The sequence below is a fragment of the Antrostomus carolinensis genome, unplaced genomic scaffold (assembly GCF_000700745.2).
Source record: "Antrostomus carolinensis isolate BGI_N321 unplaced genomic scaffold, ASM70074v2 scaffold14372, whole genome shotgun sequence".
Taxonomy (NCBI): domain Eukaryota; kingdom Metazoa; phylum Chordata; class Aves; order Caprimulgiformes; family Caprimulgidae; genus Antrostomus; species Antrostomus carolinensis.
In genome coordinates, this window is record NW_010300270.1 from 27,895 (window position 1) to 42,530 (window position 14,636).

The 14,636-nt window shown below is 38.8% G+C and overlaps 1 protein-coding gene across 1 annotated transcript in view; it reads right to left on the bottom strand.

Annotated features, from left to right (window-relative positions):
- The window catches only part of LOC104521166 (neuropilin-1), a gene marked incomplete at its 5' end in the record, with an annotated part of 47,707 nt that overhangs the window by 25,247 nt on the left and 7,824 nt on the right, over positions 1–14,636 (bottom strand). Inside the window, 2 exons of the mRNA XM_010163081.2 lie at positions 7,757–7,923; positions 10,687–10,842. Of these exons, the coding sequence (XP_010161383.2) occupies positions 7,757–7,923; positions 10,687–10,842 (323 nt within the window). The remainder of the gene's footprint in view (positions 1–7,756; positions 7,924–10,686; positions 10,843–14,636) is intronic.

A 14,636-nucleotide genomic window follows, 5' to 3' on the forward strand; every position in this document is an offset into this window, starting at 1 on the left:
TACACCTATCATCTCCAGCCAAGAGTCAGCCCTGTGAGAACAGAGACCTTTAGCTCAGTAACAACTCTGCTTATTATAACATGCCTCAGCTGTGCGTTCCTACCCAAGGCTGTGTTTCTAGCCACTACCCTTAGTCACTTAACTTCTAGCCTTGAGCTCTACCTCACCAGCAGTTTGACACCTGCCTAGTCTTGTAAATTAATTTATTTCTGCTGGACTCAGAAAAATCTCCTTTTGAGATACCCTCCTTCCCATCTGCAGAAAGTCTTGGCTGCGGCGGAGCAGATGTGTTGCAGTGCCTGGTAGCTGGGTGGGCAAAGCTGCCTCAGCCCCCACGGGGTCTGCAAGCCATCTGGGAGAGAGCTCCGCTACCAGAAGCAGAATGGCACAAACAACTGATTTTTGGCTTGATGGCAGTTTGAAAACCAGCAAACAATAACAAATGTTTTGAGTCAGGCCAAACACGTGAACCTGGTGAGGAAAGAAAAAAAAAAAAAAAAAAAAAGAGAGAGAGAAGAATAATTTTGTACAGAGTTTTTTAAGTGGCTTTAATTTCTGTGAAAGAAAGTAGAAGAAAAAGACGTTGCAATTTAAAAAACCTGTGGTATTTAGATTAAAAACATATTTAACGGTTTTAATTTCTTTCCCTCCTGGAACCAACTAGTGAAAGTGAGATAAATTTACAAAATTATTTTAGTAGTTGCTGAATCAGTGCTTTTGCTGGACACATTTTTAATTCGCTATCTCAGCTCTAAAGGGCCATCTGTCTTGCAGCCGTTGAGGGGATGTAGGGCTGGACTGGGGAGGGGATGCACAGGTAATTACAGAGTTATATACAAACTACTCAGACCTCTGCATAATGGATCCCCTGAAAGAACTGAAACTATTATAACAATTAGGCTGGTAGCGGAGGCTCGGAGGGGCTCTGCTTCTGCTGCTCCTCCATATGTTGCATGCAGGATTGCTTGAAACCACGCAGGACCCCCCTCTCTATTAGGGCTGATGGTGAAACATGTCAGAGGGAGGTAGAGAGGATTTTCCTCTAAACTGCATTTTACACCTGCACTTCTGGAGCCATAAAGCTCAGTTCTCTGAGCATCCCTTCAGCCTCCCCAGAGTGATAAATCTATGGCTGGGAACTTTCTGGTACTAAAATAGCTCTTAAAGCACTTTGAATAATCAAAAAAACCTTCATACTTTGTAGGGCCCTTTTATTTTTCCCTCTCCCTCTTGTCTAATTTCAGTACTTGCCTTTGTAAAACTCTACCATTTATTCCCATGTCACAGTAAATAAAGGTACAAATGTATCCTGCTGGGTCAATTAACCTCGGTTCTGTGCTGTGTTACAGTCTGCACTGGCTGTGATTTCCAGAAAGGAATATTCTTTTGTCATTCTTTGCCCATGTGCAAAGTATGTTAAGACTGTAAGATAACTGTAACACTTCTCAACACAGAGCTAACTCTGTTTTTTGTAATTTCTGGAGTGCAGTTATGAACTGTAAAATGACACGAACCAAGTACATGACTTGTATTCTAAAGTGGTAGAGAAGACAAAGGACTGACAGTTTTTGTGCTTTCATGTCAGTGTGCTCCCTAATGATAGGCAAGCCCTGCCACAAAGCCTCTGAACTTCAGCTCTCAGGCAGTCCTTCAAAGGCTAGGAGAACTGGGAAGCTGAGGTTTCCCAGGTTTCATGTTATTCTATGCAGTAATATGATGCACTTAACTGCAATATCAAACTCCAAAAGAAACAGAAATAATAAGAATAAAAATAACAGGCATTGTTGACTTGTACTTCCTTGAGCTTTCACGTGAAATATTTAGATAAGATTGGTTGGTTAAATCAACCTGAACAGCTGCCTGATGTAAGAATAAACCTGTTAATGAAACAAATGTGCTGTGCAGCACCATATATAAATACTGACTATATTTTTAAGTGAATACCTGATAAGGAAATAAGCTATGATATAGATGAAAGGTCAAGACACCAAATGATGAACTGCAATTATTTTCAGAAGGGCTACAGGAATAAATCTGTAGCAATCTATATACCAGTTTACATCAGCAACGCATGCTTCTGGGTTTCGCTTACAAAGGAACAAATAATGAAGAACGTAGGTTACTGCAAATGTAAAGGAATGAAGACAAATGTGGAAGGAAAATTCCACCCCTGAGGTCCCTATCGTTCTGGTGAAGTAGTGTATATATAGAAGTGCTTTAAATCAGTGGAAGTATATTTTCCTTGCACGGGAGAGTTAGTGTTAAATAAACAACTGATATTTCAATCAGTGGAGGTGAGGGGGATCTCCCAGGTTGCTTTTTGAGGAGGCCTATTCTTACCTCTCTCTGGCCTTTCTCCAGATCCCTAAATGCTACAAGATGCACAGGGAGAATTTTGCTGCAGGTCATCTGATATTCCTAGAGCTGACTGGTCTAGAGGTCTAAAGAATTACCCTCCAAGAGTCATAGGTGCCAAAGGGACGGGTGGGAGATGAAGTGGAGTTGGGCAGGTAGAGGCCAGAGGGAGCAACCAGACCTGCCCCTGGTGCCAACCTCTGACTCTGGCTGTTTCCATGTGATACCAGATCTGTGGCCTGCTGAGAAAGCCCGCAGCACAAATTTGGGCTGGATTAGCCATTTATGTCATATTAGTCAGGACACACAATAGGGAGTTCATCTTAGCGTATGGCCTTATGTCAGCTGCAGAATGACAGATAACACCCAGTCCAGAGTATAACGTCTATTTATGTTAACCCTCTGTTAACCTCTTTTGAACAAATTTGAACTGGCAGAGCATGTTTATACCATAGTAGTGCTTTTTGTTTTATGGCTGCAAAGTTTTGATGTGATATTAGGATTCTTAAAGCTGGATTTATGGTTTTGTCCAACCCCAGCCATAATATGAACTGAAGATCTTGTGTTATTAACAAACATGCTTTGCTTTCTGAGCAAGCTGGAGGTCTCACTCAGTATTACAGGATGAGAGAAAAATTCTACCACCCAGAAACTATCATCCAGTTTGGTGGGAGTGTAAAGATTTGTGTTATACACATTAGAAGAAACATTTTGACAGAAAACATACAGATTCTGCAGTAAAAGCACCCAGAAGGTGTTGCTCTTGTGAGTTTGAAAACTCATACCATTATGAGGATTGATGACAGCACAGGTTCCCAGTGACACTAGTAATAGGCAATCAGTCTCTCTTCAAAACCACACACATGTGGGTCTCAAGTGTCTTTAGCTGATGGCACCTATCCAGCCAGGCACTTCTCCTGGAGCTCCCCCAGCTCCTGTGCTGCCCTGGGGGGCTGTTGGCCACCACCCATTGGGGCATCCCCAAGGCACAAGGGCTTGCCATGTACAGTAGCCTGTGGCTCCTGCTCAAAGGCTTCAAAAATAAGATGCAAGAAGTTCTCTAAATGTAAAGATTTTGCATGTTACTTTTTCAGATGAGTGTAAATGCAACTGCTAGTTTTAAATGCAAACAATAAATCTACTCTGTAAAAACACAATTACTGCTGCCATGGCAGAAATCAGTCATCCCTTTTGAAGGAACGCCTTGAAAATGCCATCATAAAATCCCTGCACGTTATGGATTTCATTAACATTTTACTCCCTTAGGATTCCCAATTGCACAATAACAGGAGTTCTTTAAATTTTAAATACCACAGAAAGGAACAGTTTCACTAAAACCAGATGTGAAACCCTCACATTGGCCTTCTTACTTGTTCTAAGTACTGAAACTGGCCGGTAATTGATACCTATTAACATGTTTGTTGTTCAGATTACAGAAATGGAAACACTATACTATTTTTCCTGTGAAAGGATACATCTATGAAGGACAATGACTTATGTCACAATGGCAGTTCCCTGCTCTTGATTAAATTAAAAGTCTGGTTTTATTTTTTATTTTAAATTATGCTATTTCACACTGAAGGGTAGTTGACTGTGTGAAATGTAAGTGTAATAAACAAGTAGGCTAAGCTTAAGGTTGAGGAGCTATCCAATATGACAATAAACTAACTTCATGCTTATTTTTGGCAGCCCTTCCCTCATGCATATCTTTAGTCCATTCATATTAAAAAATCCACAGACATTATTAATATGTTTTTAAAGAAGAAATTCAATCTGGAGTGACTCTGTTTTTGATTATGGAGCCACTCCAAATCTCAAGTTTGTCGAGCAATTTTCAAAAGTGTGTTTGAGGGTAAAAATAAAATTGAGAAAGTACTGCTTAGACTTATGGTATGAATGTGCTATGGATATTTTGATATTTATTTCCAAACAAATAGTGAAAGGAATGGACAGGCAGCTTTCCCTTAGCAGAGCCTGGTAAGCAGACGGCATTCAGATTAACTCAGGAGTTAGTACCTTGTCAGGCACAAGCAATCTAGTTTTTCCACCAAAGAATGGGTTCCAGGTCCACAGATGGAATTCACGCAAATCCATTACTAACAGCAAGCCAACACTATTTTCCTAATTCTTTTCAGTGAAATGGTCCAAAAGACGTCAACACTTCAAAGGAGACAATCATATCGCGTGCCCTCTAGACGTCCTCTATAGATACCAATCTCCCTTTGCTGATACTTAACTGAGCTTTTCTGTTTCTTTTGTCTTAGCAAAAACATTAACCTTCAAGGAAGGGGTAAAAGGAAGGGAAAGGAGAACTATAATATTTGCTTCATACAAAAAAATTATGCACTAAGGAAATCAGTATTTGGAGCTGAATTTCCAAGCTGCTTTGCCCATGTATGACTGTATGTATCTCATATATATGCCCTAGTTGCACATGCATATTAGCAGTTTGAAGGCAGACAACACTACTTAACCAGCTGCAGTGTGTGTGCAGGTATGGAAACCTGCAATCATAAAAAGATTAATGAATACTGACATACACAAAATCTTTGTCTCTCAGACAAGGGCATATAGGCAGAAATTTTCACTTTAAAAGTTCCAGGTTCAGCAGTGGTGTATACTTCAGACTGTTTTTTTGCTGTTGAGTATTTTCTAGAGTTCCTTCACTGTGCAACAAAAATCCATTTTCACTGTACTGCACAAAAGCAAATACTTCACATAAATGACTAGTTTACAACAGCATACAGAGCAAAACAGAACAAAGTGACCTCTGCCCTTCATGTACAAGTGCCTTCCTCCTTTTATAAAATATTATAATTTTTTATAATGGGTAATTTCAGAGTATTTTATTAGTTGCATGTCCTTGGTGGTTTGTCTGTAAGCTCTTGTGGAGATGAACATCTGTTCCTGGGTATATTTGTAGAGAGGAAACATGGGATTTCAATATTTTATCCAGATACAAACTTGCAACATGTGCTTACTGCCAATGGCATCAAGCCTTTGTAGAAGATGGTGGTTCACATGTGCCAGGACCCTGTCATTGAGGTGCCTAATAGACTGAAGTGCTTAGCATCCATCTCAAGATTGTCAATTAACTTTAACAGGAAAGTGTTCAGAACACACTTGGAAGTATGAATTAGCAATGTCAGTATTGAATTAAACCATAATAAATAAGAATTGATATCCTCCTGACACAAGTGGAACTAAAGATGAGTTAAACTGTTGTACCCTGTAAAAAAGCCAGGGGATGGCCTACTCTATCTCCAAACTAGCTTGGTTGCTTCTGCTACATAGGTTGAGTGGTAGAAGTGATTAACAGTTCTTCTGCAGCATATATAAAGCATGCCTATTCAATGCAGTGAATCTTGAAGCAAGACTTTGTAGGCTCGGTCTTGCAAACAAGACACATTTGTGCAGCAAAGGCTGCTACAACCCAGTTGCTCTGTCATGAAGTTTGCCTTGGGGGTGCCAGTCCTTCCACATGGACTCTGGGCAGTGGTGGAGATGTCCTAGGGCGAGGCTGCTCAGGGCAGTGGTTCATTCTGCCTTTTCCAAAGTAAGTGAGAGCTGTGGCGTGAGCAGTACAGGATACAAATAACCACCAACTTCTTGGCTGATGTGGTAGCTGGAGGCAGCATAAAGCTGCTAAAAATTATGCTCAGTGGTTGTTCCCCTGGTTTTATGACAGAAGACAAAAGAGGCTGAGAAATTCATGGGCAAGGAGACCTGAGGTACCCTGAACTGTTTTAAGCATAAACCCCAGAGTAGCTTGGATTCTGTTATGTGTTTGTTATTAAAAAAGTTAATGGTTAAAAAAAGTCCTTTGAAACTTTTTCTCAGAAAGATCTAGTTCTAAGTGAAAGGATTAAGCTATATATAGATATGTACATAGTTATCATAACTTAATAAAGTTAATAAGCACACAGAACACATGAATGAGATTTGACTAGCTCTCTTGTTTTGATTATCCCATCATAAATGCATAAGTGACAGTAGAAAAGAAGGAAATAAAGAAAAAGTTGTGGCCCTCCAACCAGATGAAACACGTGGAATTTGATTCTGACGCATTCCACTCTTTTTCCATGTGCATTCCATGGATTGCAAGTGGCAATGATTAATAACAAGCCTTGCACTTAGATAAGGCTGGAGAGATTTTAACATTTATTCCTAAGTAAGGAAAAAGCATCAACAGATTTTTTTTTTTTGCCACTCTGAAGTCTGATTAGGTCTATCATACATGATTACCAAGTTGCCAAGGGCTCAGGATGTGTAGGGGCCCCTAAGCAGGACACCTGAGAGTCCCATTGTGTGCAAAGGATCAGAAGTGAAAGATTTCCCCCTCTTTCTTCCCTTTACTAACTACTACTCAACATGTTTTTAAGCTTTCTTGCAGACAGCAAACCTCACAGGAAACACCAATGGGAACATTCGTAAGGACAGCTAATAAGGCATTGTTTTTAGGTGTCAGTTCGTAATTTCCGATAGAAAACAACAGAACCAGGAGGAATGTTTAAAATATATGAACAAGTTTTCAATATTAGCAATATTGATTTAATATGCTTGAGCTTTTCTCTTAGCTTTTGCCAATAGAAATAGAATCTATGTCACAACTAAGAAGGGTAAGTCAACCTACAATTCGGACAAATCAGTGGTTTTTTCACCTAAATATACTAATACTTGCCTGTTAGTATGGATTATTTGTATACAGTAATTCATATGAATAATTTTAACCTGTTCAGGAGTCATGTGCCATTAAGTTATGAACCTGATGACAAATAGCAAACAACAAGCCTAAGTAGACAAACTGAACTGTAGGAATCTCTTCATGGGGTCAAATGTTTGCAAGATTTCTCCTGAATTAACAGAGCAAAGCCAAGGCGGCCAATCTTGCTAATGAATGTTTTGTTTAAGGACATGGAAAAATAGCCACTAGACAAAGATCACTAAACTAATTTTGTATGTAACATATTCTAGAAGGGACATAGGTCTTCTGAGGTGAAATCTGAGTGCATGAAAACACCATGCTGTACTAATGCTTAACTGTAATCAGCTAGAGACATAGCACATGCTCAGTTACTGGAACATTCCACTTTAAGTGCGTGTTAAACTAATATTGACTTTTCCACTAAACCAAAATCTCTGTTATTTGTGCCCAGAAGACTGAAAAAACAATAGATGTGGGAAGCACAAGAATTAATCTTCCTGACCTTTTCTTTTATACCTTTGGGAGTCAATCTTTTTTTGTGTGTCTAATAGGGAATGTGAGCTATTCACTTGCAATGATTCTTAGACTGTGTAGAAGTACTTTACTGTTTTGTTTTTTCTTTCTTTTTGCATTCTCTGCATTCAATAAACTCCACAGAGTATTATTAGCAATATCTTTAAAATGTTATCCTTTTACCTGTATCCATTCTCTGATAGAATCTTCCCCTGGGGTCCATCCGTTCTCAGGATAATTTAGCCGGGACCTTTCTGAAGACCAGATAGCGCTGTACTGGGAGGAGACAGTGATTTGATCAGAGTGAATTTCTCCTGATTCCATACCTAGCGGTTCCATGCACTGGAAATCTGAAGAAAAATAAATTACCATCATTATTATGGTCAGCTTTTTGATTTAGACTTTGAATAATGAGAACGTTTCCCTGCTTTGAATATGAATATCTAAAGAATTTATTTTTGTGTGACTTCTTTGAATTCTTTAGCAACTTTAAGTGAGGCAGTATTGGGCTTATAGTGTCATTTTTGATACTGTCATTCAAGTTGCCATGGCAATTCCTGCAATAATAATGCTATACAAATATTTTTAGCCCAGTATTGTAGCCATTTCAATATAGGACAATGGAATTCTCTTTTCTAGGGTAGTACAGGCACTTCTGTGGATTCATAATATAAAACAACTTATGTTCAACTCATAATTATGCACAAAGCCAGGCAAGACAAACCAGATGACTGTATAAAGTAATTTTATTTTAAAACTCCAGTATAAAAAGTATAAGATGTTTTAAAAACATTATTAAAATTCTAGCCATTCTCCTTTGATCCTGTACACTGGAAAGAAACAGATCAAGATTTGAATCCAGGCCAGAAGAGTATTGACCTAGAGGAATTACCACCTCTTCTGTAACACGCCGTATATTAAATTAATTGATCATCTCCATCCAATCTCTTTTTGTTGACACAAAAATTACCTAGATAATTTAGAATCAATTGCTACTCTAGTCACTATAGTGAGTAGAAAGGCTGATAGGATATGGAGACTAAATTCTTCTCTCATTCTTCAAAAATAAAGGCTCCAGCCGCCACTGAAGCAACAGAGGTTGATGGCTTTAGACAGATCCTCACACCCAGCTGCTCATGCACTCCCCTGTCAGAAGGTTACCAACCCCATCATGAGGGCAGGGGAAAATAATATGTGCCTATGCTTCTGTTCAGGGACTTCATAGTATATAAATATAATTCATCCCTTCATTAGAAGTTTAAGGTAAAATACCAGTGTGTGAACTGGAGGCCCTGACATTTGGGTACACGTTTTTTATCACACCTTCTCTGGATCTGACATATCTCTAACAGAGGGGTGGGTGCTGAGCTGAAGGTTTCAAAATCTGTGAGCTGTAAAAATGAGCTTTTAATAAGCAAAGTTCTGATTTTTCAATGAAAATTAAAATATTGTGAAAAAAAAAATTTAAATCTTTTACCTGGGATCCAAAATCTTCTATTCAGAAACACTATCAGGGTATCTTATAAGATTTGTATTTTGGGTGCCCCATAACTGAATTATCAAATTTGTTGCCAAACTGTATTTCCTGTGGTATACCACCTCTTCCCCCATTTCTGTGCTACTTCAATGTATTAGGGGACTTGGATGAAGTACTGAAGCTGAACTATGTTAGGATAAGACTCAAAGTAAGTGAATTTCTGCTTGGAATCAGAAGGAGAGCTGTAAGCCACTACAAAGAACACAAGACATGGTAGGTGGGAGTCCTATTAAAATACATAAAAAGTAGGTGTTTAGTTTGATCTAGACATGTGGCTTTCCCTGTAGTCTACTGAGTGGGACATGTACCTCCTGGGTACATCTCACGTGTCTGTGATAAGTAGGCTGATTTGTCCTCTGGAGGTGATGCTCTCTGTATTGACAACACAAAGGATAAGGGTGGCTGAAATTAAGCGAGGGGAATCACTCCTCTGTCTAAGCCTGCACCATAGGAAAAGTTTCCTCTTATCATTTAACAGGGTTTTCACACACACTACCTTATCCTGTTCTGTTGTCCTGTGTTTAAGAGCTGAAGGTATCCCAGTGTAGCAAATGTTATGAATTCTGGCTCCAGTGTGATGATGCCTCTAAAGCCTAGGGAGGCTGACTGTGGAGGAGATAAACATGGGGATCCAAGTTGCCTGTGCTAGCTAATGAAGGGGTAGGAACAGCACCTACATGAGGAGAAGCCAAACTAGCTGGAGGTACAATCTGAGAAAAACAGGAAGATGCTTCCCATCAACAGAGGTTGGGTATGTCCCATTCTCTCTTCCTGGCTATGCACATACAAGAAAGCTATTAAAGAGGTAAGGGGCAGAGAAGTGGTGGGGAGTATCAGGGATAATTTCAGTTTACTCCTTTTTCTTTTGTTCCTTCTTTGACTAAACAAGTACAGAAAATCTGGGTGAATCTGCTCAAAACTCAGTAAGTCTCAGAAAGGAGAGAGAGTTTGACTTTAAAGTGTGTGTTTTATCATTGAGCAAAGCAAGGACATCTGCAAGGACATGGTTTAACACAGCCTGTTATTTTCCTGTGTCTCACTCACTTCATTTCATTCTCTGTCCAAAGGGTAAGCATGAAAATGAGGCGACTGGGAAAAAAATACGAGACAGAGAACAAAGCTTAGATAGCTTATGAAATGGTTTAACAAGAGCACATATATTAAATGGGTTCTTTTTATTCAAGAAATCAATCATCAAAGCTTGTTCCATGTAATAAAGGAAAGCTTTGGATAGTGCATTCATTGTTCATATTTCATTGTTTTAATGCAAGTGTTCAATTGCTCTGCATTCCTGTGTTTCCTTGGTCAGCACAGTTTTTCACAATAATTATCCCAACTTCCTGGCAATACTGCAGAATAAAACTGTAAGGAGAATTCTGCTTCTTGCACTGCTTTTCAAAGGGCAGCTGTTCTTTAAGAAAAAAAAAAAAAAAAGAAAAAAGAAAAGCAGAACCAACCCTTCCCCACCATCTTATTTATTTAAGATTTCTTTAAAGTTTCATGCAACATCTGGTGTGCAAGAAGACACAACAGAGAATATTTTCCAAGAAGCTCCGCGGGATAGATAAATACTGACCTTCTGATACACTGCTCTGTGACACGCTGTAGTTTGCTGAGAATCCCTCTTTTGCTATTGCACTGTCGGTGTAAAATACCATTGAAAGAATCCCTGTTGAAGACCGGACACGTCCTGGGTTGTTCTGCCCACAATAACGTCCTATGTGCGGGCCAACTGCAAAGAAACAGGATATAATAGTAAACTTCCAGTTTAACTACAACAATAGATGCCACTACAATAGCCACCTAAAGAGAGTACCTCAGCAGGAAATAGTGAACCTCTACAACAGTTCAAGATCACAATCTCATCAATAACTTAGCGGTGAATAATAAATTACTTATCCTACCCAAGTAATCTGACTTCTAAAATATTCCAGATAGCACTCCATAAACCTCTAAAAATGTAAATAACCAGAATTTCAAAAAGTGTCCTTGAAAGTGTGCAGAGAGGGCAATGATGCACAGAATCACATGTACAATACACCAAAAATATTTTCCAAAGTGATTGAAGCACCTGTTTATGACAAGGACATCTGAACAGCCTGATTTGCCCACACAGTCTACAAGATAATCTGGGGATAGGAGCTCAAATAGCACCTTCCAAGATGTCTGCTCGATACTGCAGATAACCTGTTAATTTTATAGTCAACTTACAAAAACATTTTTGTACTCATACTAAGGCTATAACCAATGACTCTTTATCTCCTCTTATTTAGGCTTTCAGTACACCCTCATGGATCTTTTGCCAATATGCTCAATATTAAAGAATACTGTAAAAGAATTCAAGAGGAAAATCTTAATCCTTTCCAAGAAGCAAGGATTTCTTAAGTATATCTCCATGTCACAGAACACACATACATACATACACACATACATGATCTCTCTCAGTGTTAATAATGTATAAACCAGTTCACGATACTTTTCTAGATTTCCTGTGCAGTGAGGTATTTTTCCTTAATTAAGCTACTCAATTCACAACCAACATATGTGGCCTTCTAGCACTTGAGCATTCCCTACAGATAGGTCCCTAGGCTGTTGAATATTGGCACATCTGTGCTTACAAACAATAAGAAAAGATAATGCTAAAACCCATCCATGGAGTCAATAATGAAAATAATCACAAGACGTCATTTTAATGCTTACACCACTGGCTTTCAGGGCTTAAATTAACACCTCGTCATTTCTCTAGGAAGTCCATTTCACTTTCAGTTTAAAATGTAAAATATTTATATATCCTAATTATTCACAGTTCAAAGAAAATCCTCAGCTAACATAATTTTGTAGTCATTCAGTGGCATTTTCCAACAAGCAAAACAGTTCCAGCTTGGAATAACTTTATTATGTAAGCTACACAATTCTGTAAGGCCCTAGACTTGCCAGAAAGAGGAAGCTCAGATGTTACAGCTTTTGCTGCCAGCATGTACTTTTCTATCCATATTCTGGCCATAGTTAGTCTTCAGTTGCCTTGGCAATCCCATGGCATTTAAAATACCTGCCAGTTCAGCCCTTTTCCACCAGGGTTGTTCAATGCAGGACCGATAGAATGAAACACCCTACAGAGGATATAAGTTGAATTCTTCCTCATCCTAGAAATTGTTAAAGCTTTACAGTTTTATTATTTGGAGTGAGAAAGTTGTTTTAGACTGTTTATATTAGTAGCTTTTCAAAACCACAGAATAATGCCCCAACTACAATTGCTCCAGGGTTTTGGGTTTTTGTTTTGTTTTGTTTTGTTTTGTTTTTTTTCCTTTTGCATTTTCTATGTGCAAACAGCTCTGATCCTCCACTTCCCTGTAATGGCCTTTCAATGTTATAGCTGCTCATGTTGCTCTGAACTCCAAGAAAATAAGGAGGATAAGGCCACCATGTTATGGCACTCTGAGCCTCCCTCCTCCCATTTCCTGTAGGGAAGCTTCTTTGAAATGACAGACAGAAGAGAACTTTGTTTAAGGCAGACAGGCTTTAAGATTCCCCATGACTCACTGGTTTATAATTTTTAAGACATATTTAGTGATTCTGCATTTCAGTCTCCTGCAGATTGGCCCTGCTACCACAGTACTATGTAGCTATAGTAGCCCTTTGCTAACTATGTAGATGCAAGAAACAAAACCTTTCAGAATGACATAAAAAGGTATTGAATTTTTTGGCACAACATGTAAACCTTAGCCTCCTGAGCTAATATGGTATTGATCTGAGCAGAACGGGAAACACAACGTTAACCTTTTTTCCACTCAAGTACTGAAAACTTTTGAATGACAATGAATTATCAAATGTTTCAGGTGTCACCACATCAAATAAATGCTGTGTGGGGAACACAATCTGAGCAATGACTCAGGGGAAGCTGCTCTTGTCTGCTTAGGCAGACTATGCCACTGCTTTTATTTACCAACTTCCTGACCCTTCCTTATGGACTGAGGTGGGCTTTCATAATACACCATATACAGTTCCAAATGGGAATTTTAGGGTGGTAGGTGTTGAGAAGGCATTAGGCCCAGAAAGCTCTTTGCAGCCTCTACCTATAGACCATCACGTCACTTTGTCAGTATGCCCTAGGAAAGATTAATCAGAATATGAGACACACAGTCCTCGCTTGAGGGCACTGCTACATTACCTGCAGAACAGAGGCATTTCAGTGAGCCAGCTACTTCACTTGACTGCCCATGTTGTAGCTGTTTCTGGGATCTTGGCTCCACTTTCCACTGGCATAGTACGATACAGTGGAAAACTGAGTAAATTTCAGGTTAAAAGATGGAGGAACAATTCAGAAACTTCTTTTGCAAGCTTTTCCCAAAATGCAGAGTCTAATTCTAGAACTTGAATAAATCCTTGATTATTCTTAATACATATTTTTGAAGGTTTACAGGATCTGAGTGTGGAATGTATAGAATACGGCTCGTGGTTTAAGACTAAACAGAAATCTTATCATTACCAATTCTTCTTCTCTTTTCTACCATTCGGCCTTCTGGCCAAAGAATATCTGCATCAGGAAATTCTGAGACTTATTGAAATACACACTTGTCCACCTGGTTGAAATCTTAGCTTTTGGAATTCAGTTTAAAAAATCCAATGAACACACAAGCAAGGAAAAATGGTCTATCAGGCTTCTAAAATATTAAAAGAAAAATTATGTTAACTAGCCATTTTGCTGAATTTTAAAGCTTGTCTTTCAAATTCTGCTGGTGTGCTGTGAACAGTATTTTCACATCAGTGTCATTCTTATTGACAAAAAATCTGCACACAGTTTAGGATGCTAAAGAGAAAAGAACTGAAAAATTAATCTCGTCCTTGCAGTCCAGTAGTCACTTACACTGAGCTTGTGTGTACTCTTACATCTTAATAGCTTCTCACAAGAGTGTAGAAAGCAACCACAACAGAGGAGAAACACACCTAGATTAATAGCAACCTTAATTTACACTGATGTTAATGACTGAAATAAAGCGTTCTGTTTTGCTCAGTAATTCAGTGGAAGCTCTTGTGGTATTGACTGAAGCAGCAATGCTTAGCCTGTGGTTCTCAAACCATATGTAAAATTCTTTAAATTACTTTTGAGCCCTAGTAGACAGTCTATAGAGCTTCAAAGTGAGCAGCATGATGAATATGTGTAATTCATCACTTAAGCTAGTCCTGGTTTTGAGTGGACTATTTTTCTTCAAAGTCATCAATGGACTGTTCTCAGATAAGGCTGGCTGAGGTATATTTGTGCCTTGGGCAAAGACATTTTTGGTGTCTAGTTTATTCATGCAAAATCATATATTTCTCTTCTGTGATCTACTCACTCTTCTGCTCTAACTCCATCTATTATCTCCTTCAAACCATGGTCCCTTTTCTGCACACTATTTGCAACATGCACCTGTGGTTCCTGAATATTATCCATAAGGGTTTGTTTCACTTATTGCTTAGTTTTAAAGATGAGAACAAAGGGTGCCCTTGGCATGCATTTATGTAGAAACAAAATTCCAGATTTGAGGC